The sequence below is a fragment of the Cucurbita maxima genome, unplaced genomic scaffold (assembly GCF_002738345.1).
Source record: "Cucurbita maxima cultivar Rimu unplaced genomic scaffold, Cmax_1.0 Cma_Scf00010, whole genome shotgun sequence".
Classification (NCBI taxonomy): Eukaryota; Viridiplantae; Streptophyta; class Magnoliopsida; order Cucurbitales; family Cucurbitaceae; genus Cucurbita; species Cucurbita maxima.
The window spans coordinates 2,366,664-2,391,005 of NW_019272026.1; the positions used below are offsets into that span (position 1 = coordinate 2,366,664).

The 24,342-nt window shown below is 35.4% G+C and overlaps 2 protein-coding genes across 2 annotated transcripts in view; one reads left to right on the plus strand and one right to left on the minus strand.

The window, feature by feature from the left end:
* Nucleotides 1-21,023, minus strand: part of LOC111485823 — a 55,652-nt gene extending 34,629 nt beyond the window's left edge. Inside the window, exons 1-11 of the mRNA XM_023132865.1 lie at nt 20,628-21,023; nt 18,101-18,178; nt 15,206-15,318; nt 12,758-12,851; nt 7,479-7,522; nt 6,971-7,039; nt 5,605-5,666; nt 5,024-5,216; nt 2,633-2,701; nt 2,466-2,545; nt 461-610 (exon numbers count right to left, since the gene is read on the minus strand). Of these exons, the coding sequence (XP_022988633.1) occupies nt 461-610; nt 2,466-2,545; nt 2,633-2,701; nt 5,024-5,216; nt 5,605-5,666; nt 6,971-7,039; nt 7,479-7,522; nt 12,758-12,851; nt 15,206-15,318; nt 18,101-18,178; nt 20,628-20,724 (1,049 nt within the window). The 5' untranslated portion in view covers nt 20,725-21,023. The remainder of the gene's footprint in view (nt 1-460; nt 611-2,465; nt 2,546-2,632; nt 2,702-5,023; nt 5,217-5,604; nt 5,667-6,970; nt 7,040-7,478; nt 7,523-12,757; nt 12,852-15,205; nt 15,319-18,100; nt 18,179-20,627) is intronic.
* Nucleotides 21,024-22,719: 1,696 nt separating this feature from the next.
* Nucleotides 22,720-23,711, plus strand: LOC111485012 (metalloendoproteinase 1-like). Its single transcript, XM_023131705.1, is given in 1 exon segment — nt 22,720-23,711. A coding segment is annotated over 1 exon segment (969 nt). The 3' UTR covers nt 23,689-23,711.
* The last annotated feature ends 631 nt before the right edge of the window (nt 23,712-24,342 follow it).

A 24,342-nucleotide genomic window follows, 5' to 3' on the forward strand; every position in this document is an offset into this window, starting at 1 on the left:
CTGGGTTGAACTTTAGAGTTGAGATTTTAAGGTGGGTCAAATGATATAAGTAATATGCTGGGTTATTTACTAATTTGTTTATAATTTTCCCATCAGTTTTTTTTTTTTTTTTTTTTTTTTTTTTTTTTTTTTTTTTTTTTTTTTTTTTTTTTTCCAAATCAACAAATCTGGATGTCACTTTTATCATTGAAAAAATAAAAATGTACAAAACATCATATTTCATAGGCTTACAGCTTATTTGCATTCGACTGTGTGAACAACATGCAAAAAACAACAAACAATTTCTACAATACACATACATAAAATAAATGTATGTACATTTAAAAGTATTAAATGCAAATGCATACACAAATAATAATAAAAACTTACCACCTCAATGGAAAGTTTGCATGTTGAACATTTTATTCTAATCAATGAAAGTTCGATTCTTGTTGAAAAATAATGATAATTATAAACTTACAGTCTCTGTCCAAGATATCTCCATGAACATTTCTTTAATTTCTTTCGAACATCTAACAAGACAGATTGTTGTGCATAATGCCACCATAATATTTGCCAACCCTTAACTTTCCTTGACAAGGGGTAGCACCAGGGGCGAAATCTTCCATACCTGCAGGATAAGAGGTTAGGTGGACTGTGATACATGGCTATTATATGAATAAGGTGTAACTGCAGTTAAGAAAAACTAAAAAATATCAGTCAGAGAAAACCACAGCACCATGATAAAAACGAGTAAAAAGATAGACAATAAAAGGACGGCATGATCAGTTGGTCACCTAGCACACCAAATTCAAACTTAATTGCAACAAATGGCGTCTCTCATATTCCCTCCCATCCTTTTTTGCATGTTGACTATTTCAACCTGTCTACATCCCTTTGCTCTCCTGCTGATTAGTTTTCCCAGAGACAGTGAAGTTTAAAATAATCCTAAGTCATTCTAAAGAAACATTTGTAGTGGTTTTTGTCGAAAGATTAGCCTTTAAGTTGGGAGATATTTGTATAATTCATGAGTTAGTATCCAAATTGCGAATTAATAATATCTATTACTTGGGGAGTGTGAAGGATATTTGTGTAATTCCATTAAATAAGGCAAGTAGCTGACCTCCCTAATTTATCACCCAGGTATTTAGATTATTTAGATTATCTAATGATTAAAAAAGTGTTAGGTTATTCTCTCAAAATAAATAAAAAAAAACAGAAAGCTAATTTAGACTTGCAACATGGTATTAGAGTTTTTCTATTCTGGAAAATCTGATTAGAACCAAAGCCCAAACTCAATCAGTGAAACCTTTGTAACTGCTGATATTCCATCGTGATAGGTTCAATTCGGAGCCTTCATAGTTGCTGTTACCGTGACCAATTTTCATTCAGATGTGATAACAAACTAAAATGAAAAAAGGGAAGTGCCTCTGCTTCTGCAACCTGCCTCGGATCCACCAGCATTTTACAGTCTTCAACAATATTTTTTTTTTTTTCGTTCTTGGAAAGAATAGACTACCCAGCCCAGCCCATATTCATTATAGCAGAAGCGCACTGCCTCTGCTTCTGCGTTCCCAACTTTAGAAAGTTTTTCTCATCCATTCCGCAAGCCATCCATTAGCAAGTTCTTTTTTCTTACCACTCATCCATCCATTCTGCAAGCCAGAAGTCACCGCAACCACCATCACTGTTAGCTGCAACTACTACTTCCGAAACTAGTGTCTAACGATCACCACAAGCTCAATATCCACAACTTCACATCCAACACCACAAGCTCACTAGTCTCTTCAGATTAAGATCCACCATTATGTCAAAAAAATCTCAACTCGTTCTTCCAATCATCATCAAAAAGCATCAATTCCGAGATTCAGATTTGAAGTATTCAATAATAGAGGGAACCAAGGGCGTCAAAGGAAGAAAAGGAGACAACAAAACTTAGATCTCTAAATCTGATAAGGATGGACTCTCGTTCTCAGATGGAATAATTGGATGGTACCTCAAGAAAGGCCGCTAAAATAAGCTTACTATCATAGGTTATGAGTTCACCCATACTGCCGCAAAGTTACCAACTAAACCATACACTCCAAGAGGAGAGAACATGAGAGAAACGAGCAATGCTCGTGGAAGATCTCCAAGAGAAGTGAGCACGAGAGAGCAAGCAATGCCTAAGGAAGTGCTCCAAGGGGATAGAGTAGGCATAAGTTATGTGCTCTCTCGGCCTCAACTGACAGAAGTGATAACAAAAAGACCTCACTACAATCATGCAATCTCATATCAAAAGAAAAAAAAACAAGGCCACTTGATTTCTTTTTAACAAACTAAACAAAACAATAACAAAATAAATAAATAAATAAAACGTAAAGTAATTACAAAAGGACGAGAAAAATAACAAAAAAGACCTAAGTTGGCGAATATAACAGCTTCAAAGCCATAGGAAAATCTTCAAGCAATAGATACGCTACATCTAACAAAAACACTTGACTTACTTATCTCTTAATCGGCATATGGAAAGATAATCCCACAAATTCAATATTTGCTGCAATTGAACGTCATTCAACGTGAAGACCTAAAAGGAAAAATAAGCAATTATTTCCACAAGTATAATCGAAACTTTTTCTAAACCAATGGGAAAATTAGAGGACAATGCACTAACCAGGCTGCTTAAGTCAGCATTCACAGAATATTGTGGAGTGCTATTATCGATCTTTCCTGATCTGTTAACCTATAAAATGACATAAGAACTTCATGACAATTTTAATCAATAGTCAACAAAAGCATTAAAAAAAACAACGGTAAGCATTAAAAAAATGAGAAATTGCTAACGAACTATTTATCTCCCTCTCTTAATGGACTTAGAAACCCTAGCCACAGGACCTAACTCTTCCTGACCGTCCCTTTTCCTTCACCTTCAGTATACGTTCTCCCATGCCTTAGGTTCCCGAGCCCAAGCTTTAGAAGTCATCCACCATCTCTACTTTTAATATCGACAACTCCTTCCTCAGTTGTCATTTTCTTCCCCATCTATCTGTATCTTTGCCAATTTCTTCATCATTTGTCCCATTGCCACCTGAACGAATCCCAACCGATTTTTATGTCATTTCTTGATTTTTTTTTTTTTTTTTTTTTTTTTTTTTTTTTTTTTTTTTTTTTTTTTTTGTCTTCTTATTTTGGAAGAAAGGAGTTGTTGTGTTGAAAATAAGTACTTAACTATTTGATTTGAAGATGATATATTTATTTCCTGAGGATGTTAAGAAACAGTTTATTATTCCTCTCTTTTGTGTTCCTGTTATGGAAGAAAGAAATTGATCTTTCGTTTCTTCTAGTTCCATCTTCTTCAAGCAAGTTAGAGATGAAAGTGGTACAAGGATTTTGGTTTAGCTTTCGGAGTGCGATCTTTTGTGTTGAGTTTGGTTCTCCAAGCTCTGGCTTTGCTAGTTAATTTTTGTCCAATTCACTTCGTGTTTCCCATTATGGAGGTCCTTTTTTGCATCTTGTTTTTTCCTTTTTTTCTTTTTCTGTTCCATTGTCAGCTTTTTTCCCCCCCCCCCCGTTGGGTACTATTTTTCACTCCCATATGAAGTTTGTATCATTGAGCATCTCTTTCCACCTATTCAATGAAAAGCTTTGTCTCTGGTTCAAAAAAACTCGACTTTGGCTCATTTAAATTTGCATACCCTAACTCATTTAAATCTAACTCCCTGTCCTCTCATAATAAATCGGGTAGCTGGATAGACTCAGTATCAAAGGGCAAAAGGGGTCAAATCCAAGGATAATTTTCGTCTTCAATAACCATTTTTACACCTTAGACATCCAATGGATTCAAAAGATCACTAGTAAAAAGATTCAAATTGTTGTTAGAATACCCAACCAATATATTTTATATCACCGAATCAAAGATATGAGTATTGACAGGAGCAAGAATAAATCCACGGGAGTTCTTCTTCACCCCTATGCGGGCAAAACTATCGTCCCAAATTCCAATTGTAGCCTGTATGAATCCACAAGAGTTCTTATTCACCTCTATACTGGCACAACTACAATCCTGAATTTTGATTGTAGCCGGTATAAATCCACAAGTGTTCTTGACCATTTTTTTAAAAGAAAAAAGAAGTTAACCTCCTCCTTTTGATGTTCGTGGTCTTCAAGTTCATGAAATCTATCCACCTCTTCAGCTTTGAGTAGTAGTTCAAGGACCTAGTAGGGAGGTTTTCTTACTCCTAGGTTCTCATGAAGATTATATCATGGAAGACAAGAGGCTTAGGAGATCAATGTAATAGATAGCTATTGAAGAAGTTTAAAATGCAGCCTTGCCCTGACATAGTCCTTATTCACAAGACGAAGATGGCTAATTTTGATTAGAGATTAATTAAATATCTACAAAGCTCTAAAGATGTTTGGGTTTGTGTGGAATCATATGGAAGATCAGTAGTTTTGTTTTAACCAAGAGACATTCTTTACTGTAAGGGTGAGAGCAAGTCAGAACAGCTTGATCTTCTTTTTTTTTTTTTTTTGNGGGGGGGGGGGGGGGGGGGGGGGTGTGGGGAGGGTGAAAACTTAATTTCCGTGGAGATAAATCAAGGAATATGCAAAGGCATACAAAAAACAAGCCTCCAAAAGAAGCCCTCGACTACCTACAAGAATGGACTCCAATCCAAAAGAATAATACTTAGTTGAAAACTACGAAAAGTTCGACAATTACCGACGCCCATAAAGAAGCATTAAATCTCACCTCTCTCAAACCTCTTCTAAAGTCCACTGCACCCCACTAAGAATTCTACTATTTCTCTCAATCCACATGTCTTCCACAAGAACCTCCCCTTATCGCAAAACAGCAGATAATCGCAATATCCTCAAACAAGGACCAACATTCCTTATTACGCACCATAGCAACCCCAAACAAACTAAAGCCCCAACTCCAAAGTTAGTAAGAAAACTAGCAATCTCATAGGAAAGAAAGGTGCATATTTTCTAACTTAAAAATCCCTAGTCGTGCAGGGGAAGCAAATCCTGTTCAGCAATAAGGCTATTTATGTTTGAATCTTACCATAAGTGACAAGACCGCATCACATGGAGCTAATATGAAGTCATTTTTTTCTTCCAATGGGCTTATTTTAGCCCTCCCTGCTTCTTGGAATCCCTCCACATCAACCGCACTTTGACATGAACAATAAATTTCCAAGCCTACAATCTCCATTAGTTTATTGACTTGGCTTCCTCTTGCCCTTCCAGCCAATGCCCTTGACAATGAGATAATCAAAATTTACATAAGTTAAAGTTTAATGTTTAATATAATATCATAGCATGTCTATCCAAGCTGCAAAATTTTGCAAGTGAGGGTAATCTTTGCACCAAGACAAAGCCAAAAACGATAACAGTTGCACGGATAGCATTGAACATGAGGGTAATTTCAAGCATTTAGTCTAAAGCCAAACAGTAATAGTCAAAGAAATATATTACACCAATAGCAATAGCAAAAGAGCAAATTATCTTACTAAAATGAATATCAGCTTCAACTGGAAAATAATGCACCATACGAGAGTAAACGTACTTGCGTGCCATCCACAACATAATTCCTCACAGGAACTAACATGAGAAGAAAATAAAATAATCGAGGGAAATAATTACCCCAACAGAATTTGCTTCATTATCTTCAGGCTGGAAAACTTCAAACCGAGCTTTATATGTCCCTGCAGCCTCGCAGCAACATGGAATACAATGAGATCATCATGACACTGGAGTATAAGCAACTAAGAGAAAATCTCAGATACACCTTGGTATTTCATTTTTTCCCCTCGAGAGACAAATTCCAAAAGATAAATAAATTAGAGAAATATCAATAACATCAAAAGAAAATTATCAAACATTAGTTATCGAGAAACAATATCATACCTTCTATTACAGAGAAAAGGTGTAAGAAATGCCTTACAAATGGAGAAATCAGCAGTGTTAAAGGTGCAAAATTTTCCTTCAATATTCACATACTCATATCAGTGTATTGAATATGGGATGACATGTTGCTATGGGGGAATTCCATTGTCCCCCATATAGAAGACAAGTTAAGATAAATTTGGATCTTAAAGAATCTTTCAACTTCAAAGGGCACGAATCAGAGACTTGAAGGACCAATCTCAAAAGTCCAGTACATTGGATAAACTGGCTGAGAAGGAAGGTGGTATACTTGTAGGGTTCTTATAGGGTTCCCACCTCTCCTATCATCATCTGGCCAACGTAGGATATCCCCCTCTCATCTAACCCTCAAGTTTCAACAACTCTACTTCCTTCCACTCTCTCTCCCTACTGGGATGCTCGTTTTCTCCGCTGAGAAGGGAGCTAGCAATGGAAGAGTGAAGGGAAAAAATTCCCATGAGCTCAACGGAAACCCCTCCCCCACACCCCATTCTCCATCTCCACCCAGTTTTGCCTTTTTTTTTTTTTTTAATTATTATTATTGTTTATTCTTATTAATTTTTTAACAAGAAAAAAATATATTAGATAAATGAAAAGAGGCTAATCGCTCTAGTTTTTAGTTTTTCTAAGAGGTTTTTTTTTTTTCTTTTTTTGTAGAGACCTCAACATATTTATAAAATATATTTTCTTTACAATAGAAAAATAAAAACATATATTGAAGATTTAGTATCCAGGCTGGGAATGGATATCAATTCCTCAACTTGGGGGGAGTGTAAAAGAGAAAAAAAAAAAAAGCTTTGATTTAAGGAATATTTGTGCAATCTCATTAAATAAGGAAAGTAATTAATCTTATCTATATTGTTACCTAGTATCTACAAAATTTATTTATATTTATCTTATCTTGTTACGTGGTATCTAAGATTTATTTTATCATTTGTGTATGGTAAAAATCAAATGTACCTCTCAAATAAAATAAGAAAAACGGCAAACTAATTTAGACTTGCAACAATAACCAAGTAAAGACCAAACATACTGATAATTGAAAAACATATGACGAGAAATGAGGATAATAGGTAAGACTTACCAGGTCACCAGTCATATCATGGAACATGACGTGAAAATTTCTAATGGATATTTGAATGTTGTCAAGAATCTAAGAAGAAAGAAAGAGATCATATTATGAATACTATAATCCAAAACATATATAAACACACGAGAACCACATATGAGAACAAACGAATAATAAGAAATCTACCAAATCAAATATATACAAATATATACAAATTAAAAAAAAACGTGATAATACTTATTCTAGAATAAAAATTTTGGTATTGGAAGTTCCACCCCTGATAATGAACACCAACAATTCAGCCCGTAGGCCCAATAATTCTCACTCGTACAACAAAACAGCCTAAATTTACTCGTCTCAAAAGCATATACATATGAATGAGCACATAGCACATAGCACATAGCACATGCACAATATGACCAAATCCAAATTCAACATGAATAAAAACATCATATAAACATTTAAAAAACACTGCATATAAAATGATACTAAGATATGTAACAAGGCAAGAAATTAGCATCACCTTTGCAGTAATGTAAGAGATAAATGATTGCCCAGCCTGATTATCTGAAGAAAAGGAGCATGAAAGAAGTTGTTTTTTTTAGTAACAAGAGAACTTCCCGACAAACATTTTAACCTACTTTTGGGACACGATTTAAACAAAATGTATCAGGGCAAACAATACTGAAAAAAAAAGAACGCAGTAAATCAGAACTCAATTTGTTTAAATCAAAATGGTACAAAAATAATGCATAAAGTAGTGCAATGTGATTTCATTTGATGATTCAAAGCAATCTTTAGTCACACAAGCAGGATGCTATTTATAAGTAAGCTGAGTTCATCAACAAATCACCTGCAGAAAACCGAGTTAAGTAATGGAAATAAACTAGAAACAATTGTATTTTACAAAGCATGAAACTTCTGCTAGTGCCAAATATCTTAGAAGCCTCAGGTCATATGAAACATGTTGCTACAAGAAGGGACAAGTGGCACAATGCATCATATCATTGGGCAAACATATGCAAGGTATAGGGACTCGTTGCGAGTGCTAAAAGAGCACAGTGGAGTGCATGAATGAGTAGCAAGCATGGAGAGCACATGCATGCAACAAAGATACATGGCCTCAAGCCACATCAAGGAGATCCAAGCATGATGTGGCATATGCTCGATCTCAACACTCCAAAAGCCTAGGAAGCATGGACACTTTGTTTTTGAACAAGAGTTTGTGTCATACGCGTGTCAGACACGGATATGTTCAAACACGCTCAGACAAGTGTCCAACACGTAAATTACATGTCTTTTTTTTAAAATTTGAACAGGGTGGACACGCCACAGACAAGCAAGGGACACACCTACAAAATAAAAGCTCAAAACATAAAAAACACCATTTGTCAAAGGCAGTCGAAAACGGCGCTGAGGGGAGGGAAATCACAAAAACAAAAGGTGAAGAAAAGGGAAGAAGAAATAATTCGGGTCTTAAAAAAAATACAGCTTTTTGTAACTTTTTATTTGGAGTTTGGAAAGTTAGGCATTTGCTCTTTATTGGGTTTCTTTAAATGGACTTATATGATTTAACTTATTGGTAAATTTAATTTTTATGCACTAATTAAATTTTTAACCTCACTTCTCTGAGTATAGTATAATGGACAAGCAGTAGCATAACAATTTTTAACGTCATTAGCAGTCAAGAGCTTTGAGGACTCGAAAAAAAAATGATAGCAAGCATCTCAGAAAAAAAAAATGTTAGCTGATCATGAACACTAAACCCATTAAAAACACTCATCACTAACTCAGCGACTACAATCTCCCTATTCTCTGAAACTAAAGTTGGCAGAAGATCAATACATCATCATTCACGTTAAAAAGTCCTGTGATTTGATGTAAACGATGTAATCCAGAGAATTGGAGAAGTCATTCAAGGAGATCTTAATGGTATTTGGAGGATCTAACATCACCAAATCTTATACACATTCCCTTTTTTTTATCATTGATTTCAATTGTAGCTGGAAGAAAACTACACAAAGTCCTTTTGACTTCTATACGGGCATCAGTGCAATCTCATATATAAAGAGTGTGAGAAGAAACTCCCAAGACCACCTAAGTAATGGTCGGACAACTTTGACTAGGCTAGATCCCAATTGGCTAGAGGCAAGTTCTTGATGGAGATTCTGTTGGGTTTTATGTCCTAAAACTCATAGTTTGTAAACAAAAACATATTCTATTTTCAATAAAGTTATTATGGTTGTTTATTCAGTAAATATTGTTATTGAATAAAGTGAACTTTACGATTATTAATCTAAATCCAATAAACTAAGAACACTCGGACTATAGTATGATTACTTGAACTATATGTAGAAACATAAGAGTGGATCAAGTTCAAGTATATAGTCAAAATGATCTATAGTACAGGGATAAGGCTGAGTACCTTATCCTGGGGACACTATAGATGCGGCCCACTTTTGTATATGACAAACAATGTGATCACTAAATTGTACATGCGGAGACATGTGAGTGGGGGCGTCCTATGCAATGAGTATTGCATAAGATCAGACCATGAAGAAAATCACTCTCACTTTATAATGTCGCTTACTGCTGAGACTAATTTTCTTTTCATTCGATGACCTAGGTAACTCGATCTTAATCCTGAGCTAACCATGAACTCCTATTTATTCAGAATTATCCTTAGATTTGCATGAGTGAGAGTGGCTCAAGTTCGCCGACTCAATAGGCCTCCCATTTCAGAGGTAAGACTGGGTAAATGATTAGGGACATGGGGTGCAAGATGGAATTCCCTCCTACCCACTTTTTGGGATAGAAGAGAGGTAGTTCCCTTAAGTACGGACTCCAGGTCTTGAACAAGGGGCCCCACCCTCTCATTGGCCTGAGACGGATTCGGTTTACTGGTTGGACCACAAACCAATTGTTCATTAGAGGATCAGTGAGACATAAGGAACAAGAAATAACTTCAGGGGTAAAACGGTAAATTGACCCAGCTCTAGTTACGAACAACCTGTGAAGGATCGACTTACTAATCATGGTTATATCAAATGGACAGAAATATATCTATAGTGAGGGGAGTGCAACTACTAGGCTATAGTGGAATGTCCTAGTAGTTAACAAATGTTGGTTAACAAGGTTAATGAGTTTAACTGGTTAATCTTGGATCGTTGGAGCCCATGATCTATAGGTCCATTAGGTCCCTCTGCTGGCTCATATCGGACTAAACCATAGAACAGTGTGACGAGTGAGTTCAAAGTGTTCGAATTCAAATTAGGGAGAATGCACTACATATATACGATATATTTAACCGCATTTTTGTTTTATTTACGAATTAAACAAAAAGAGAGAATCTGAGATATTTAAATAGATTTAAATATCTCAATCAAATATGTGTCCGAATTAATTGGGATTGGCATTTGAATTAATATTAAATATTAATTAAATAATTTAATTAATCATTTAATATTACTTTAATTTGAAATTAATAATTCAAATTGATTGTTGAATCAAAATGAAGAAAACAAAATGTTGACTTCATTTAATGGAAAAATCCATGTTAGTGGAATTTTGAGGTGTCAAAATTTGGTTTAACCAAACTTGCATGCTTGCCAAATAAACTCCACAAATTTGAGTGGAATTTTGAGTGTCAAAATTTGGTTAACTCAAGCATGCATGCTTGCCACATAATTCCAAACATTTGAGTGGAATTTTGAGTATCAAAATTTGGTGATCTCAAATTTGCATGAACATGCGGACATGACTCTATAAAAAGAGTGATCATGGTACATGGAAGGTTGGCTTTTGGAAAAAAACCTTGAGAAAAACCTCTCACAAACTCTCTCTTCATATATACTAAATCCCTCCCAAGTTAGTCACTCACCGGATTCCACAATCTCATTCTAAGGCCGGAGAATAGTGGAGAAGACACTAGTGATGGTTTGAAACCGGTTCGTGAGGAAAAAGAAACTTGAGCGACAAAAGGTTAGTATTCAAACTCATTGAGTTTTAATGCTTTTGAACATGCTAGCTAATTTACTATAATTGATGTACTTAGAATGCCTAAGATTCAAATTGCTTCCGCATGTGTTATATTAACTCCATCAGATTCATCCACCATAACCTTCATAAAATTTGGATGATTGTTCACGAGCCCACTTTTCAATAAGCAAATAAAACTCACCATCCAGTCTCCATTTACCTTCAACCTTCAAATTCAAGACCATTAATGAATTTCCACACTTAAAATTTAGTAAAGCCTTGTTTGCCATGAAGGGATTAATTGAAACAAAATCCTTAAAATAATCTTTGAAAACATTTTAAATCTCCTTCCAATTCTTGTAAGCAAACAACCTAGAACAACCATTAGCTCGCTGAAATTCATTTTCACCATATCTTGGTCTTTAATCCAAGGAGGATTAGAAAAAGGCAACATTTCATCAAGACTTAAAAGAATCTTTTGAGATCTCATTGAAGTTGTGGAACTGTGAATCATGAAGGTTTGAGTAGGTTGCAGCTAAGTATCAAGAGAGCTCTGGCCTAGCTTAAAGACAAGAATAAGCTATAGAGCTTGGAATAGAGTAGAGACAAGTTAGATTGAAGTACCAAACTCAACAGAATCCTACCAACGCCAAAATCAGCTTGGTCCTTAAAGTGTTTACCAAATTCTACCTAATTTGCGGAAAGTTTCCGTCTCTAAGAGTCCCCACACGAGATGTCTTAGATACATTTCTTCATTTTATTTTTAATGGAATTAATAATTGGAGTGATATCTTCCTTGGCTTGATCGTCTTGAATCTGCAAAATTGAAAGCTTTTTTCATGGTGTTCTCTCTCCAAGTCTTTTGTTGTGTTCTTGTTTGCTAGATATTAATTTGAATCGGGATGCATTTATATTTTCTTTATTTTCTGTTTCAATTCACTCCCTGAGTTTGTATCTTTTGAGCCGCTTCTTTTCATTTCTTCAATAGCAAGTTGTGTACCTTATCCAAATAATAACCATAACAATAAAAACAAATATATAGGTTGGAAGACTGAAGACCAGAGATTAAATTGAAGTTAATCAGCCACCTTTTGGAAATATGAACTTTATTCCATTTATTACTCATGAGTTCAATCTTCTCAATAAGAAGGCTCCAGAAGAAGATATAGTTCAAGTATCGATACCATGGGACATTGCTAAATGCAAAAGGGAAAAGACAACCAGCTTATATCTGCAGCAAGAAGATGCAATATCTTCACCTTTATTCTTGAAATCCTTCTATTCCTTCGTTCTAACTGATAACATACCTCATTAATATTTACAAATCGAATTTCATGAGTAAAAGTGCTGACTAAGGAAATTCCAAACGGTTTCATTTATGAGATAAAATTACAAAAGATGGGACAAGAGAATCCACAATCCAATGGGTGCTAAAAGAACTCCGATTGAATATAAAATATATCAAGCTATAACTATGAAAGCACGGAATTTTTACACTGTGAAAGCCAAAAAAGATGAGGATTCAAAAAAACTATCAAATACTTTTCTCAATCCTTGAACGCCTTGTTGTTCCTTACCATTCACAAAGACCACAAAAAAGCCCTAATAAATTGGACCCATATAACTTTCTTCTCATTCTGGACCCCATCAAGGAAACTCCAAACCAATCAAAATAAATGGACTTTGAATTCATAAATTGGACATAAATGAAAAATGTTTATAAAAAAGACAAAAAAAAGGACATTGACAATGCAATGAATGTTTATAAAAAAGACAAAAAAAAAGGACATTGACAATGCAATGAATGGAAGCCAAGTAGCTCACCACTTACACGCCGTGATAATTTTGCCAGCTCAGCAGCAGCAATTTTGGCCTTCTTCCCAGCAAATTCTCTTTTTTCAACCACATCTGAGCTCCACTGTAACAAATAAAAAGATATCCAGCAATTTCACAATGGGATATTAAGTTTAAAATTATCCATTCTCCTTCTGGAAGGCTGCACGTTAACTCAATAGTTTTACCAAGTAAATTATGTTTATTGAGCCCTCCAAAAAAGAAATCCCAAATAACAATTAGTTATTGAGATATGAAATATCCAAAGGGCCAAACGAGTTTCAAAAAGAGTCTACAACTGGCGGATATAGTAGAAAAACTATAAAAAAAAAAAAAAAAAAGTAATTAAAAAAAACACAATTTAGACTTAGCTTATCAAAGATAAGACAGAACACGAGCAGAACTTAAAGTTGATTCTGATTATTATTATAAAAAAAATGTTTTTTCTGCCCAAATCACCCAAAGAAATGCACAAAAGCCACTAAACCAAGTTATTTTTCGAATTCTTCAATTATGTGCCAAAAAACCAGAGTGCTTTTTTGAATGCTATATATATGTGTGCCAGCAGGAACCCTAAATAATCAATACTGGGAGATGAACCAATCTAATGCAAAGAATAGAAGCTTGTACAGAACCCATAAATAAGTAGAGTAAACGTGAGAACACGGCCCAGTTGGCTAAATAGCTTCTGGCATTGTATCATGAAGCCGACACTTCATGGCACAAGGTTATTGCTAGTAAGTATGGGTCTCATCCCTTTGATTGGACTGATGGTGGGGCTAAAGGCACCTCCAAAAACCCTTGAAAAAATATTTTGATGAAGTTTCCTTTGCTTCCCAGTTTATTCATAATGTGGTGGGGGATGGGAGGAATACCAATTTTTTGGAGGATAAGTGGTTGTGGAGATCGAGCACTCTATGCCTTGTTTCTATCGATATACCCCTTTGTGTTTTGTATTCTCAAGATCCAAACGTCCCCCAACTTAACATCGATATTGTGGAAGAGTCTTGTATAAAGTTAGTGGTTCATAAAGTGATACATTCAACCCAAAGAAGGAAGATCTTCCAAAGGATTTAACACACAAGATAGTTGTGGAACGCTGTAATATTGGGCTCAATGGTACACATTTTGATAAGGTTTTACTATCTTCTTCTAAAACAAATTCCCACACAATGATCACTCTCCCCCCTACATTGAGGTCTCGGATTGTGATTCTGATATTAGTTAGTAACGTGGAGGTTGATTTTCAGAAGCATAGCCATCCAGGTGAAGAAGATATAATCAAGGACTCTGTTTCTGATGACTTCAAAACTCTTTTCCAGATATCCATCAAGTCTATTCAATCATCATGTAGTGATTTTACAGAACTATCCTTGTTTGTGAATATTATTAATTTGAAAATCTTCTTCTAAAATTAATACCGTTCCTCCCTGCTATGGCCTCTAGTACTTGGTGCAGAAGGTGAAGTTCTTTGGGTAGGTTTCGCAAAGAAGGGTTAACACCTTGGATCGGGTCTTGGACAGAGGGTCCTCTTCGGTTGGGCTTCATTAATTGTATTATTAATGCACTTCTTTAATCTCTTCATCACCAAGACCAGCTCCCCAAGATCATTATCCAAGGAATATTGGATAAAAAGTTCTTACTTCATCCACCACTAGAAACTCTATGGGAATAGGCGAAATTGGCATTCCCTTCCTTAGCCAAATTCACCTTAGATCTTTGTCTCCAACTCACCGACCTCTCTTCTAACCACCTCCACATACTCGCCCTTATTGAGAGGTCCTCTCCTCTGGAGTTGTGTTTTTACCCATGGCCTCTTGATTTTTTATACTTAGATCTTCGATCACCTCCCTATTCCACACTTCCAAAGCTTCTTTTTGAGCCCTCAACTTACCAATGAAACAATACCTTCCCATTTCCGGGCAATCTCACCTACCACCACGAAGGGAGAAAGGCTTTCAAAGAGGGATAATCCAACCACATATTTACAAATCTAAAAGGCCAAAAGCCCCAACTGGAACATCCAAAATCAAGGAATGAAGGCCAATGATAAGATGTAACTCTAGGTCCCAAGGATTGACGCACATTGAGGAAAATATCCATCCACCATTTTGAAAAAAAGAATTTGACAATCCTAATTTGAAAACTACGATTGGACCACGTAAATCTCCCATTAAATAAGGGAGACCAAAGGGCTCACGATCCTCAATGAACCAATGAAACTATCTCATCAATCTCGTCTCGTTCCCCTTTGCATCTTTTCTTGGGACTCCTAATCACATTAAAATTCCCAACCAAGCACCAACATGAACCACACAGACCAAAATGTTCACCCATCTCCTCCTAAAAAGCCCTCCTGCATCTAGAGGGAGGAAGCCTCCCCTTCACTACATCCAAAGAACCTGTTACGCATGAAAAATATATAAAGTTGATAATTACCTCTTCATCATCCCGTTGAGATGCAGAAATATATATATCCTCCAAAATGATAATGATCGGATCCCATCCAAGCTTTTTCCATGGAATCTTGATACTTAACCTCCCCACACGACCTACAATAGCAAAAAAAGAAAATGAAGCTTAAGAACATTAATTTAAAATTTTATTTAAACTACTAAAATTAACCAAAAAAACATATCAAGCATGAAATGCCTGAATTTTTTAGTCTATATCTAGAAGAGTTGAAAGATTGTTTCATTGCACATATAGGAGTGGGGGGAAGGTAACAATTTGAAAGATAATGGTTTTTGTGCACTGATTTGACTACTGCTAGAAAGAAATGGAAGAATTTTCATTGATAGAAATTTTATAAATTTTCATTGATAGAAATCTATACTGGCCCACCAGTTTTACATTAAAAAAAAGCTTGATTTTGACCAAAAAAAAATGATTGTATCATCGAAATATTGGAGGTAGGAAAATTCAATACCGTTCCTACCAACTAAATAAGAATCCTTCTTGCAGTTCTCACATCCTCTAAAAGACACTAGCCAATATACCTCGAGCTCTAGAGAGAGTTAATAATCTTCCTGTCTAATTCCTCTAATTTGGATTCTTGGAGAATCCCAACATACAGGCTAACTCTAATTAACAAAGGCTTAACATGTTTAAGGGGAGCATCGAGCCCTCTAATATTCCAAGAGATAATCTTTATATGGAAACATCATGGCCAGTGACTACTAAACTACACGACATCAATTTCCTTCTCCAAACCCTTTTCGTAATTCGTGATTTCCCTCGATTTCTTTTATGCTACCACACTGCCTTTAGACGAAATCAGCCTAATGCATTACTTCCATTATTCAGAGATTTAATTATCTTTAATGTAAAAAGGGATCGTCATTGTCCTCTACCTCTGCATTTGAATCCTTGTCTTTTTCCTGCAAACCTTCTTTGTGCGAATTTGAAATTGGCATCTACGAGTGAGGGGTTACTAGCAATACCTCATTGTCTTAGAAAAGAAAATTATCTCCCACGAGCCTCACCTCTCTAAAGCAATGATGGAATCGCATCGGAAGGTCATCATTGTCTTCTCTCCTAGAAATTTTGATCACCAAGTCTTCCTCCTTTCTGCCATTCAGACTAACCAAGGAGATATCATATCAAGTTTTGTTTTAAATTTGTTTCCCTTTATCTCGAGGATTAGAGCTTTTGCCTTTAAATTCTTTTTCTCCATTTGTGGAAAAGATTTGGTCTTTAGACTAAAATAATCGAGCTTGATTATCCTTAGAAAAAAGAAACTGCTTTAGAATTATCTTTTTTTTCTGTCTGATTTAAAGGGAGTTGGATGTTTAAAGGCCCAACGGGATCTAGGATGCTCAAATGATTTTGGGGGATGGGGGGCATTTAATCTGATCATTGTTTCTCATGGAACCCATTAAATCCATATTCTCAGCATCACATGATCTATCCATTGGAAGTAGTTTTTGAAATTGTCGTTTGAGAAATAGTTTTTAACCTCCGGACAATTGATGTCATCCTAAAGCTTTCCATTCCTCTAGATTTGTCGAGGACCCATTTCATACCCCTATAAATATTTTCAGATGCCTCCGACAAAAAGCCTCCATGTCCTTTGATTTTTTTTTTTTTTTCCCAATCAATCAGATACCGTCTTATACAGTCAGCCAAGAAAGGGACCCTCCTATTGAATAATTTAATTTTAGAAGCAAGAAAGCCACAGTAGTGACCTTTAACCTTTATTGCAACCTCCAAGCAATCAATGAGACAAGAATTCAGGTCAGAATAATCCAAAATACCTCCAAAGACATTCCCCACAGCTTTAAATCTTCAAATGTTTTTAGGCACCAGAGGTGCAAGGGGATGTTTCTCAATTTAACCCAATTCCCAAGAAAGGACAACATTGATTTGACCATGAATGGGGTTCCAAAGCTCCAATTAAATGTAATAGGCCCAAAAGTAACCCACCATTATTTGTAACAAGAATACAAGCACACTCCGCTTAAGGGCATGTAAGGAGGCTTTTGTTAGGTCGAAAGGGTTTAATAATGAAGGGAAATTTAGTCTATTCTTGGAGGGTTTCAAGAACCTTACCCTAGTCGTCATGGAAGTCCCTTCGTAATCACTATGGTTTCTTCCCAATTTAGACGTCATGCATCTCTTCTATCTGCCTTTTTTTTGTAGTGAGACACAAGCATCCCATACCTTCAACTAAGAGTTTTCCTCTTGTTTACCATTTTTCAGAGCCTCAACAAACGACACCTTCTAAGAGGTATAGGGAGCCCTTTTCCTAACAGAGAAATATTGTGGTCCGTTTTCTTTTCCTTTTAAAAAGTCATGCAAAACCCCATAAAGAAATAGGTATTGGGAGTACAGCAATAAAGACATATTTTCTTCTTTATAGGGATGTTTTTGAAAGTAAAACCACCCAAAAAAAATAGGGTTTTTTTTTTCTATAAGAAACAATGGGGTAGAGTTTCATTGATGAATGAAATATACAAAGAAAAAAAAAGGTAAACCGATCCACCATACATGAATTATAAAAATGACCAACAAGTGACTAAGAAAACTGTAATCTTTAAAGGGGAGAGCGTTTACCCCAGTAAAGAGTGCATAGGTAAAAATCTAAAGTATCCTGACAACCAATTGTTAGTCAAGCAAAAGCAATTTGTTCCAAAACTAGAGGAAGAAAAATGTTGCAACATCCTAATGCTAATTTACGCCAGTTGATTGAAGATGAATAAAAAAGATAGTAACAAGGTGTAGAAAACATGATATACATGTTCCAAATATGCGTATGAAAAGACAAAAACATGTTATGGATACCGATACCAAACATGTTCAGTTTTTCCATTTTGCTTATGAACTTAAAAGTACCTTGCTTTAGGGCAAATGGCAATTGAAGATAATCAAAGGCCTCTAGAATGAGCTCAACATTCTCCAATAATATTTCCTCTGCATTAGGAAGTGTGGCTCTTAGAACTGATTGATATAAAAAATTGAAAATAATAGCAATAACATAGAATGTGCAACCATTTTGAGCTATTTTTCATATCAAGTAAATTTCATTTCTAAGAGCAAAAGTTACAAGCGTTGCATAAAAGTTCAATTATGAACAAAACACCTAAAACAAACAAATACTCCTAACCAGAACCAAAGAAACCGCAATGCTTAAATGAAAACCAATGCCAGTTCTTTTGTTAGCCATTGTTGCACTTCAACACTTCATAATTAAACTTCATTTAATAAAATTGAAAGAAAGAGGAAGAGGAAGGAAGAAAGAAACAAGAACTTCTTATTGGAAATAGAAAAGTCACAATGGAAAATCCTACCACATAATTAACATCATAACATCGATTAGAACAGTACAACAACAACACCTACCAACTCCGTCTTAACTCAAACTTCTACTATCTATCCAAAAATAAAAAAATAAAAACATGACCATCAACAAGATATCTCATTAATATAACACAATGGATATATCAAAGAAGTTGGGAGACCTTCCTTTTCTTTACTCTCTACTCATTTTGTCTCTCTCCGCTTTACAGTTGTTTCATGGATCTATTACTCTCCAAGAGGCACGAGATCATGTTTTGAGTAACTGTGCAATGACTATATACTTTGGCTTGAGAGAATTTCAAAGAATAGATTATTTGTACCATACCAAAAAATATTCAACCAATAGAGTGTTTGACTAAGATTCTTAGTTTCACTTGCACACAAAGAGAGGTGCATGACTCTAACAGCAAGGACAAGAGAAATGAGTAATGAGGGGTATTTTACTGGGAAATGGTGAGAACTCTAGATTTTGGTGAGGTAAAACTTCTTGAAAATATGTGCAATGTACTGGACTACATTTATAATAATGAGCAGGCATTTCTCTTCCAAGCTCCATCAATGATAGGATAGCTATACCTTGGTGATGTATATAAAGGGAAGAAAATGGATAGTCATCTAGACTCAGTCAAATCTCAATCAGTCACCTCTCCTTTTCTCAATTCATTAACTATCCCGTTAGGGATGGCCTAAAGATTTTTTTTTGGGAGGACCAATGGGTGAGAGATAAGCCTTTGTGTACCTTGTTCTCCCATCTTTACATTTTTTAGGTAAGTGTCCGCATCTTGTGGCCTCGTTTTGTCTTCTCCTAGTCATTCTTCTTCGATCTCTTTGGTTTTTGCCACCCTCTTCCAAATAGAGAGGCAATTGAGGTGGCAGATATCTTACTTATCCTTCTAGACCATTTTATCGTTCCAAGGAGGAGGGATGTTAGAGTGTGGTCTCCAAACGCTGGAAGGGGGCTCCCTTGTCATTCCTAATTTCACTTTTTATCTTCTCCATCTACACGATCAATTGATCCTAAGGCATTAGTCTTCTCCTTTTTATGGAAGGAAAAAAATCCTAAAAAGGTTTTTTGTGTACCAGGTTTTAGTGGAGAGAACCAATACCTTGGATCGTGTCCAAAAACATTCCTCCTTCATTTTGCTTCCGCGCTTGCAAGCTACCTTTGAAATCATTGATGGAGGTCGTTTGTGGTTAGAGAAGCTCGCAATAGAGATGAGCAATCTTTGTTGGAGGATGTGCTTTTGCACCAAGGGAAAAGTGTTGTGGCAAGCAAGCTTGTTTGCTATCTTGTGGGGTATTTCGCTAAAGCAGAATAGTAGGATTTTTTCAGATATGGAGACATGTAGAGAGGAGGTCTGGGAGTTCGTGAGGTTTGATGTTTTCACTTGGGCATCAGATGCTAGACTTTTTTGTAAATATGATATTGGTCTTGTTCTTTTGAATTTGAGTCCCTTTTGTAGTTATGTTGGACTCATTCTTTTTTTGGAGCTTGTTTTTTGTACACCTTCTTTGTTTTCGATAAAGTTCGATTTCTTATCTAAAAAATAATGTAGAAGTGAAACTCACAAAGGAGATCAACTCTAGAGAGAAGCGCTGCAGTATTGGGTAAGAGCAATTCAGACTTTCTAATGGAACAGGGGGATTCTGAGCAGACAATGCCGGAGTCACTTACTAAAGAGAAAGTGTGTAGTTGAAGCAACCGGATTGTCCTATGTAGAATTTCCTCTGTTTAATATTATTTATGACCAACCCTGATGAAAAATATTTCAGACAGAACTCCATTTGATTGGAGATAAGTGAAGCGGAGATAAGGAAGATGGTGGCTTCCGCATGGCGGGTTATACTTTGGATAAGTTCAATAGAAAAGCAGCGACCCATTTGTCCAAGGAGCGCATTCCAGATAGCCATGGATCATACATTCCAAGGATCATTTTATAAGAGCATAAGGAAGTATAGCATCAATTCGAGACGATGGCAGCTCCACCGCCGAAGCTACTTAACTAATATTAAGACAACCAAAAGCTAAAATTGTTCATACAGTAAAATAAGAAGAACGAACCGTTCCAAAACGTAATCTTCAGCTTCTCCTTCTGAATATCCTTGACATATCTGCCCAAATAACCCACAAGTAACTGTCCAACAAGTCTTTCAAACATTCTCACACTTTCCTCCCTAAAAATGCTGCCGGCATCAAGTAAACCCGCCTAAGTTCATCTGATATTTGCTATCTCTGATTCTCTCCCTGAATCTCACCGTCAATTACACTTAGTCTCTATCTCCCTCGGAAAATCACGCTCTCGCCGATTCATTCAATCACTCTCCGTCCTCGAAATCTCTCTCGACCTTTGTCTCAATCTCGCCGGCACCCTCTCTCTGCAATTTTGCCGCTACTTCCTCCTGTAAGTTTCTCCGGTGAGTTTTGTCCCTTTCGTGTCCAATGCAAAGGGCACAATTAGGGATGTAAAAATTCTTTTAAATTCTTATTTTATTTTATTTCAGATTTCTTTAAATAAAATAAATAAATAAATGTTTATGAGTTCATAAAAATGCTATGCCCTAAAATTAATTATGAATAATACGTTAATTTATTTATCTATTTATCTTAATAATTATCTCTAATAAATAAATTTAATAAAATTATATGAACTATTATATTATATCAACAATTTTTTCATACAAATACAAAATATTATATTTTATAAATTTTATATAATAATAATATATTGTTAACAAAAATAATAATATATATTTTTAATTAATAATTAATAATATATATTTCAAAAAATAAGAGTTTCCGAGCAAGTTCAAATCTCTTCCTTTTGTGTTGCCTTGAGAGCTCACAGACTCATTGACACAGTTGAACAAAACTCGTTTTCATATATGACCAATCACCTAATATTACATATGCTCATCAAACAGCGTTTTTTATCTTGATTCAGGGTTTTGCCCAAATTGTTCGGCAGATTCCCACGCAACATGCACCCGTTCACTAACTTGTTCTCAACTGTTTCCACCCCTTTTGAAAGGCGATACAAGCTACCGTTAGCTAGGAGCCTCTTTTCCTTCTGCCTACCTCCCGAGAAAACAACGTTCGACTTGCATGTTAGGCACATAGTATTTGAATTATTCTTCATGTTTATCTTCAACCTAATAGCATAACATTTAATTATAACCAATTTAAAATATTTAAATACATAAATATAAACGAACCTTTTAAAATTATTAAAGTATTTTAATATTTTAGATTAATCACAAAATTAAATTCATTCACGCATCTCATCTTGTCATCTCTTGTCATCTTGATCTCCATTGACATGGTCCATATGTTTTGACGTCATCCTGGGTCTCGAAATTTTGTCAGCCATCACAACTCGTTCGGTCATGCTATCGAGAACGGGCTCACGTGTTGCTCATCTCATCGGGACTTTCCAAACATCCATTCATTCAGATTCTATCGAGGCATTGGTCCTCTCGTGCCTATGTCGTGTTATTTACGGATACCGTGCCGAATAGCAGGTGTATGTAGCAACCTCCAACATGTGGGATAGGGAGCAATATCGACACACTAGTGCCACCCGATACTATCTTTGAAAACCTCATTTCAAAGGAAGTCATTTTATACCGTTGTTTTCTAATATTTATTTAATACCCAATTATTAACAATTGAATTAAGACTTTTTTTTTTTTTTTAATTTCTTATTTCAAATAAGATTGAATATATCCGTTGATTTTTATTTTTGGTCACTGCCACACCATTCTCGATTCTTATTTAAGTCTGTTGTTTTGATGAAATTCTACTTTATAGTAGTGTTTAAACGTATAGTAACAATGTATAAGGGTATTTTTGTAATTTTGCATCGTATAATTAAAGAAATGGAATGACCCTTCACTCTTCGGGTAAGATATTCTAACTGAGATATATTTTTTAAAATGTTTTACCTAATTAGGTTGTGTTCAGTTGTGAACTCTGTTCGGGTAAGGTATAGGTTGAGTTCGGTTGTGAACTCATAATGTGTCAATAAAACATGCTTCCCATTTCTTCCTTTCTTGGTTACAATTTTATTAATTAAAATATGTTATGTTATTTAATATATAATAAGACTATGCTTATAATTCAGCTCTCCTTAGTTCTATACGCATCTCAGCCATCTATGGCGAATAAGCCTTTGGTTCTTGCCTTCTTCATCTTCCTTCCTCTTTGCCTTTCACTTCCATTGCCCGAACTGCCCGAACTGCCCGAACGGCCCGAACTGCCCCAAGTTTCTCCCTTTGCATTTCTCAATGACCTCCATGGGTGCAAGAAAGGTGACAATGTCAAAGGCATATCCAAGCTCAAGAACTTCTTCCACTATTACGGTTATTTAAACCATGGAACGAACATTACTAGTTATACGAACGACGTCAATGATGCCTTTGACGATCACCTCGAATCTGCCATCAAAACCTACCAACAGTATTTCCATCTCAACCCTACTGGAACCTTGAATCCCGAGACGATATCCCAACTTGCAACTCCTCGGTGCGGTGTTCCAGATATTGTTAATGAAACTACAAGTTGATTGTTGTTTAAAGAAGATGATGATGATGATGATCGTGTCCATCTCTATCACCTTCCTCATGTCGTGTCTCATTACGCTTTCTTCCCTGGAAAGCGTAGGTGGCCATCTTCCAAATATCGCCTCACTTACGCATTTCTTCCTAGTACTCGTAAAGATGCCAAAGCACTTGTGACTCGAGCGTTCACTATATGGGCTCGATACACTCATTTCAAATTTTCTTTGACTACAAACTACAAAAGAGCTAACTTGAAGATTGGGTTCTATAAAGGCAACCATGGAGATGGGTATCCATTTGATGGGCCCGGTGGGACATTGGCTCATGCTTTTGCACCAACTGATGGGAGGTTTCATTATGATTCAACTGAAAAATGGGCTGTTGGGGCTGTGAAAGGGCGATATGACTTACAAACGGTGGCTTTGCATGAAATTGGACACCTTCTTGGGCTCGGACATAGCACGGTTAAAAACGCTATAATGTATCCTTATATCAAGTCCGGGACGACCAAGGGCTTGAATGCCGATGATATTAAAGGAATCAAGGTACTATACAAGAAACGCTAAGCAAAGATCTCCACAAATGGTATGATATTATTCATTTTGAATATAAGCTCTTGTGTCTTTTCCAAAAGATTTCATACCAATTAAAATATATTCTTTCACTTATAAACACAGAATCATTCTCTAAATTAGCCAATGTGGGACATCCGCATCTATAATATATTGTATCTTGGTATTATCTTAAACATTCTGGGTTGTTTTTCGTCATTTATGTAAACGTGTCTACATTGGAATAAGTATTCAAATGTAAGATTAGGACATTAAATTTTATCGTTATATATTTCCATATTTTCATGGATTCGTTAATTTATATGTTTTTATTGTATTGCCAAATATAAAATAAATAATAAGAAATTAAAAATAAAATAAAATATATTTATGTTATTTGAAATTTGAATAAATAACTAATTTAAAATTAACACCGTTCCTCTTATTTGAATAAATTGAAAATAAAACAACAATTGTTTTCTGTACACTGAATGTTATTAATTTAAAATCTTTAAATTTTAATATTTTAATTTAAATCAAAGATTATCCGTTAAAATATTAATTTTCTATAATTATAATTAATTGCTTGTAATTTGATTTCGAATACAAGTAATTGATTCAAATTAAAGTTATCAATTTATTATCAATAAAAATTAATCAATATTCTAT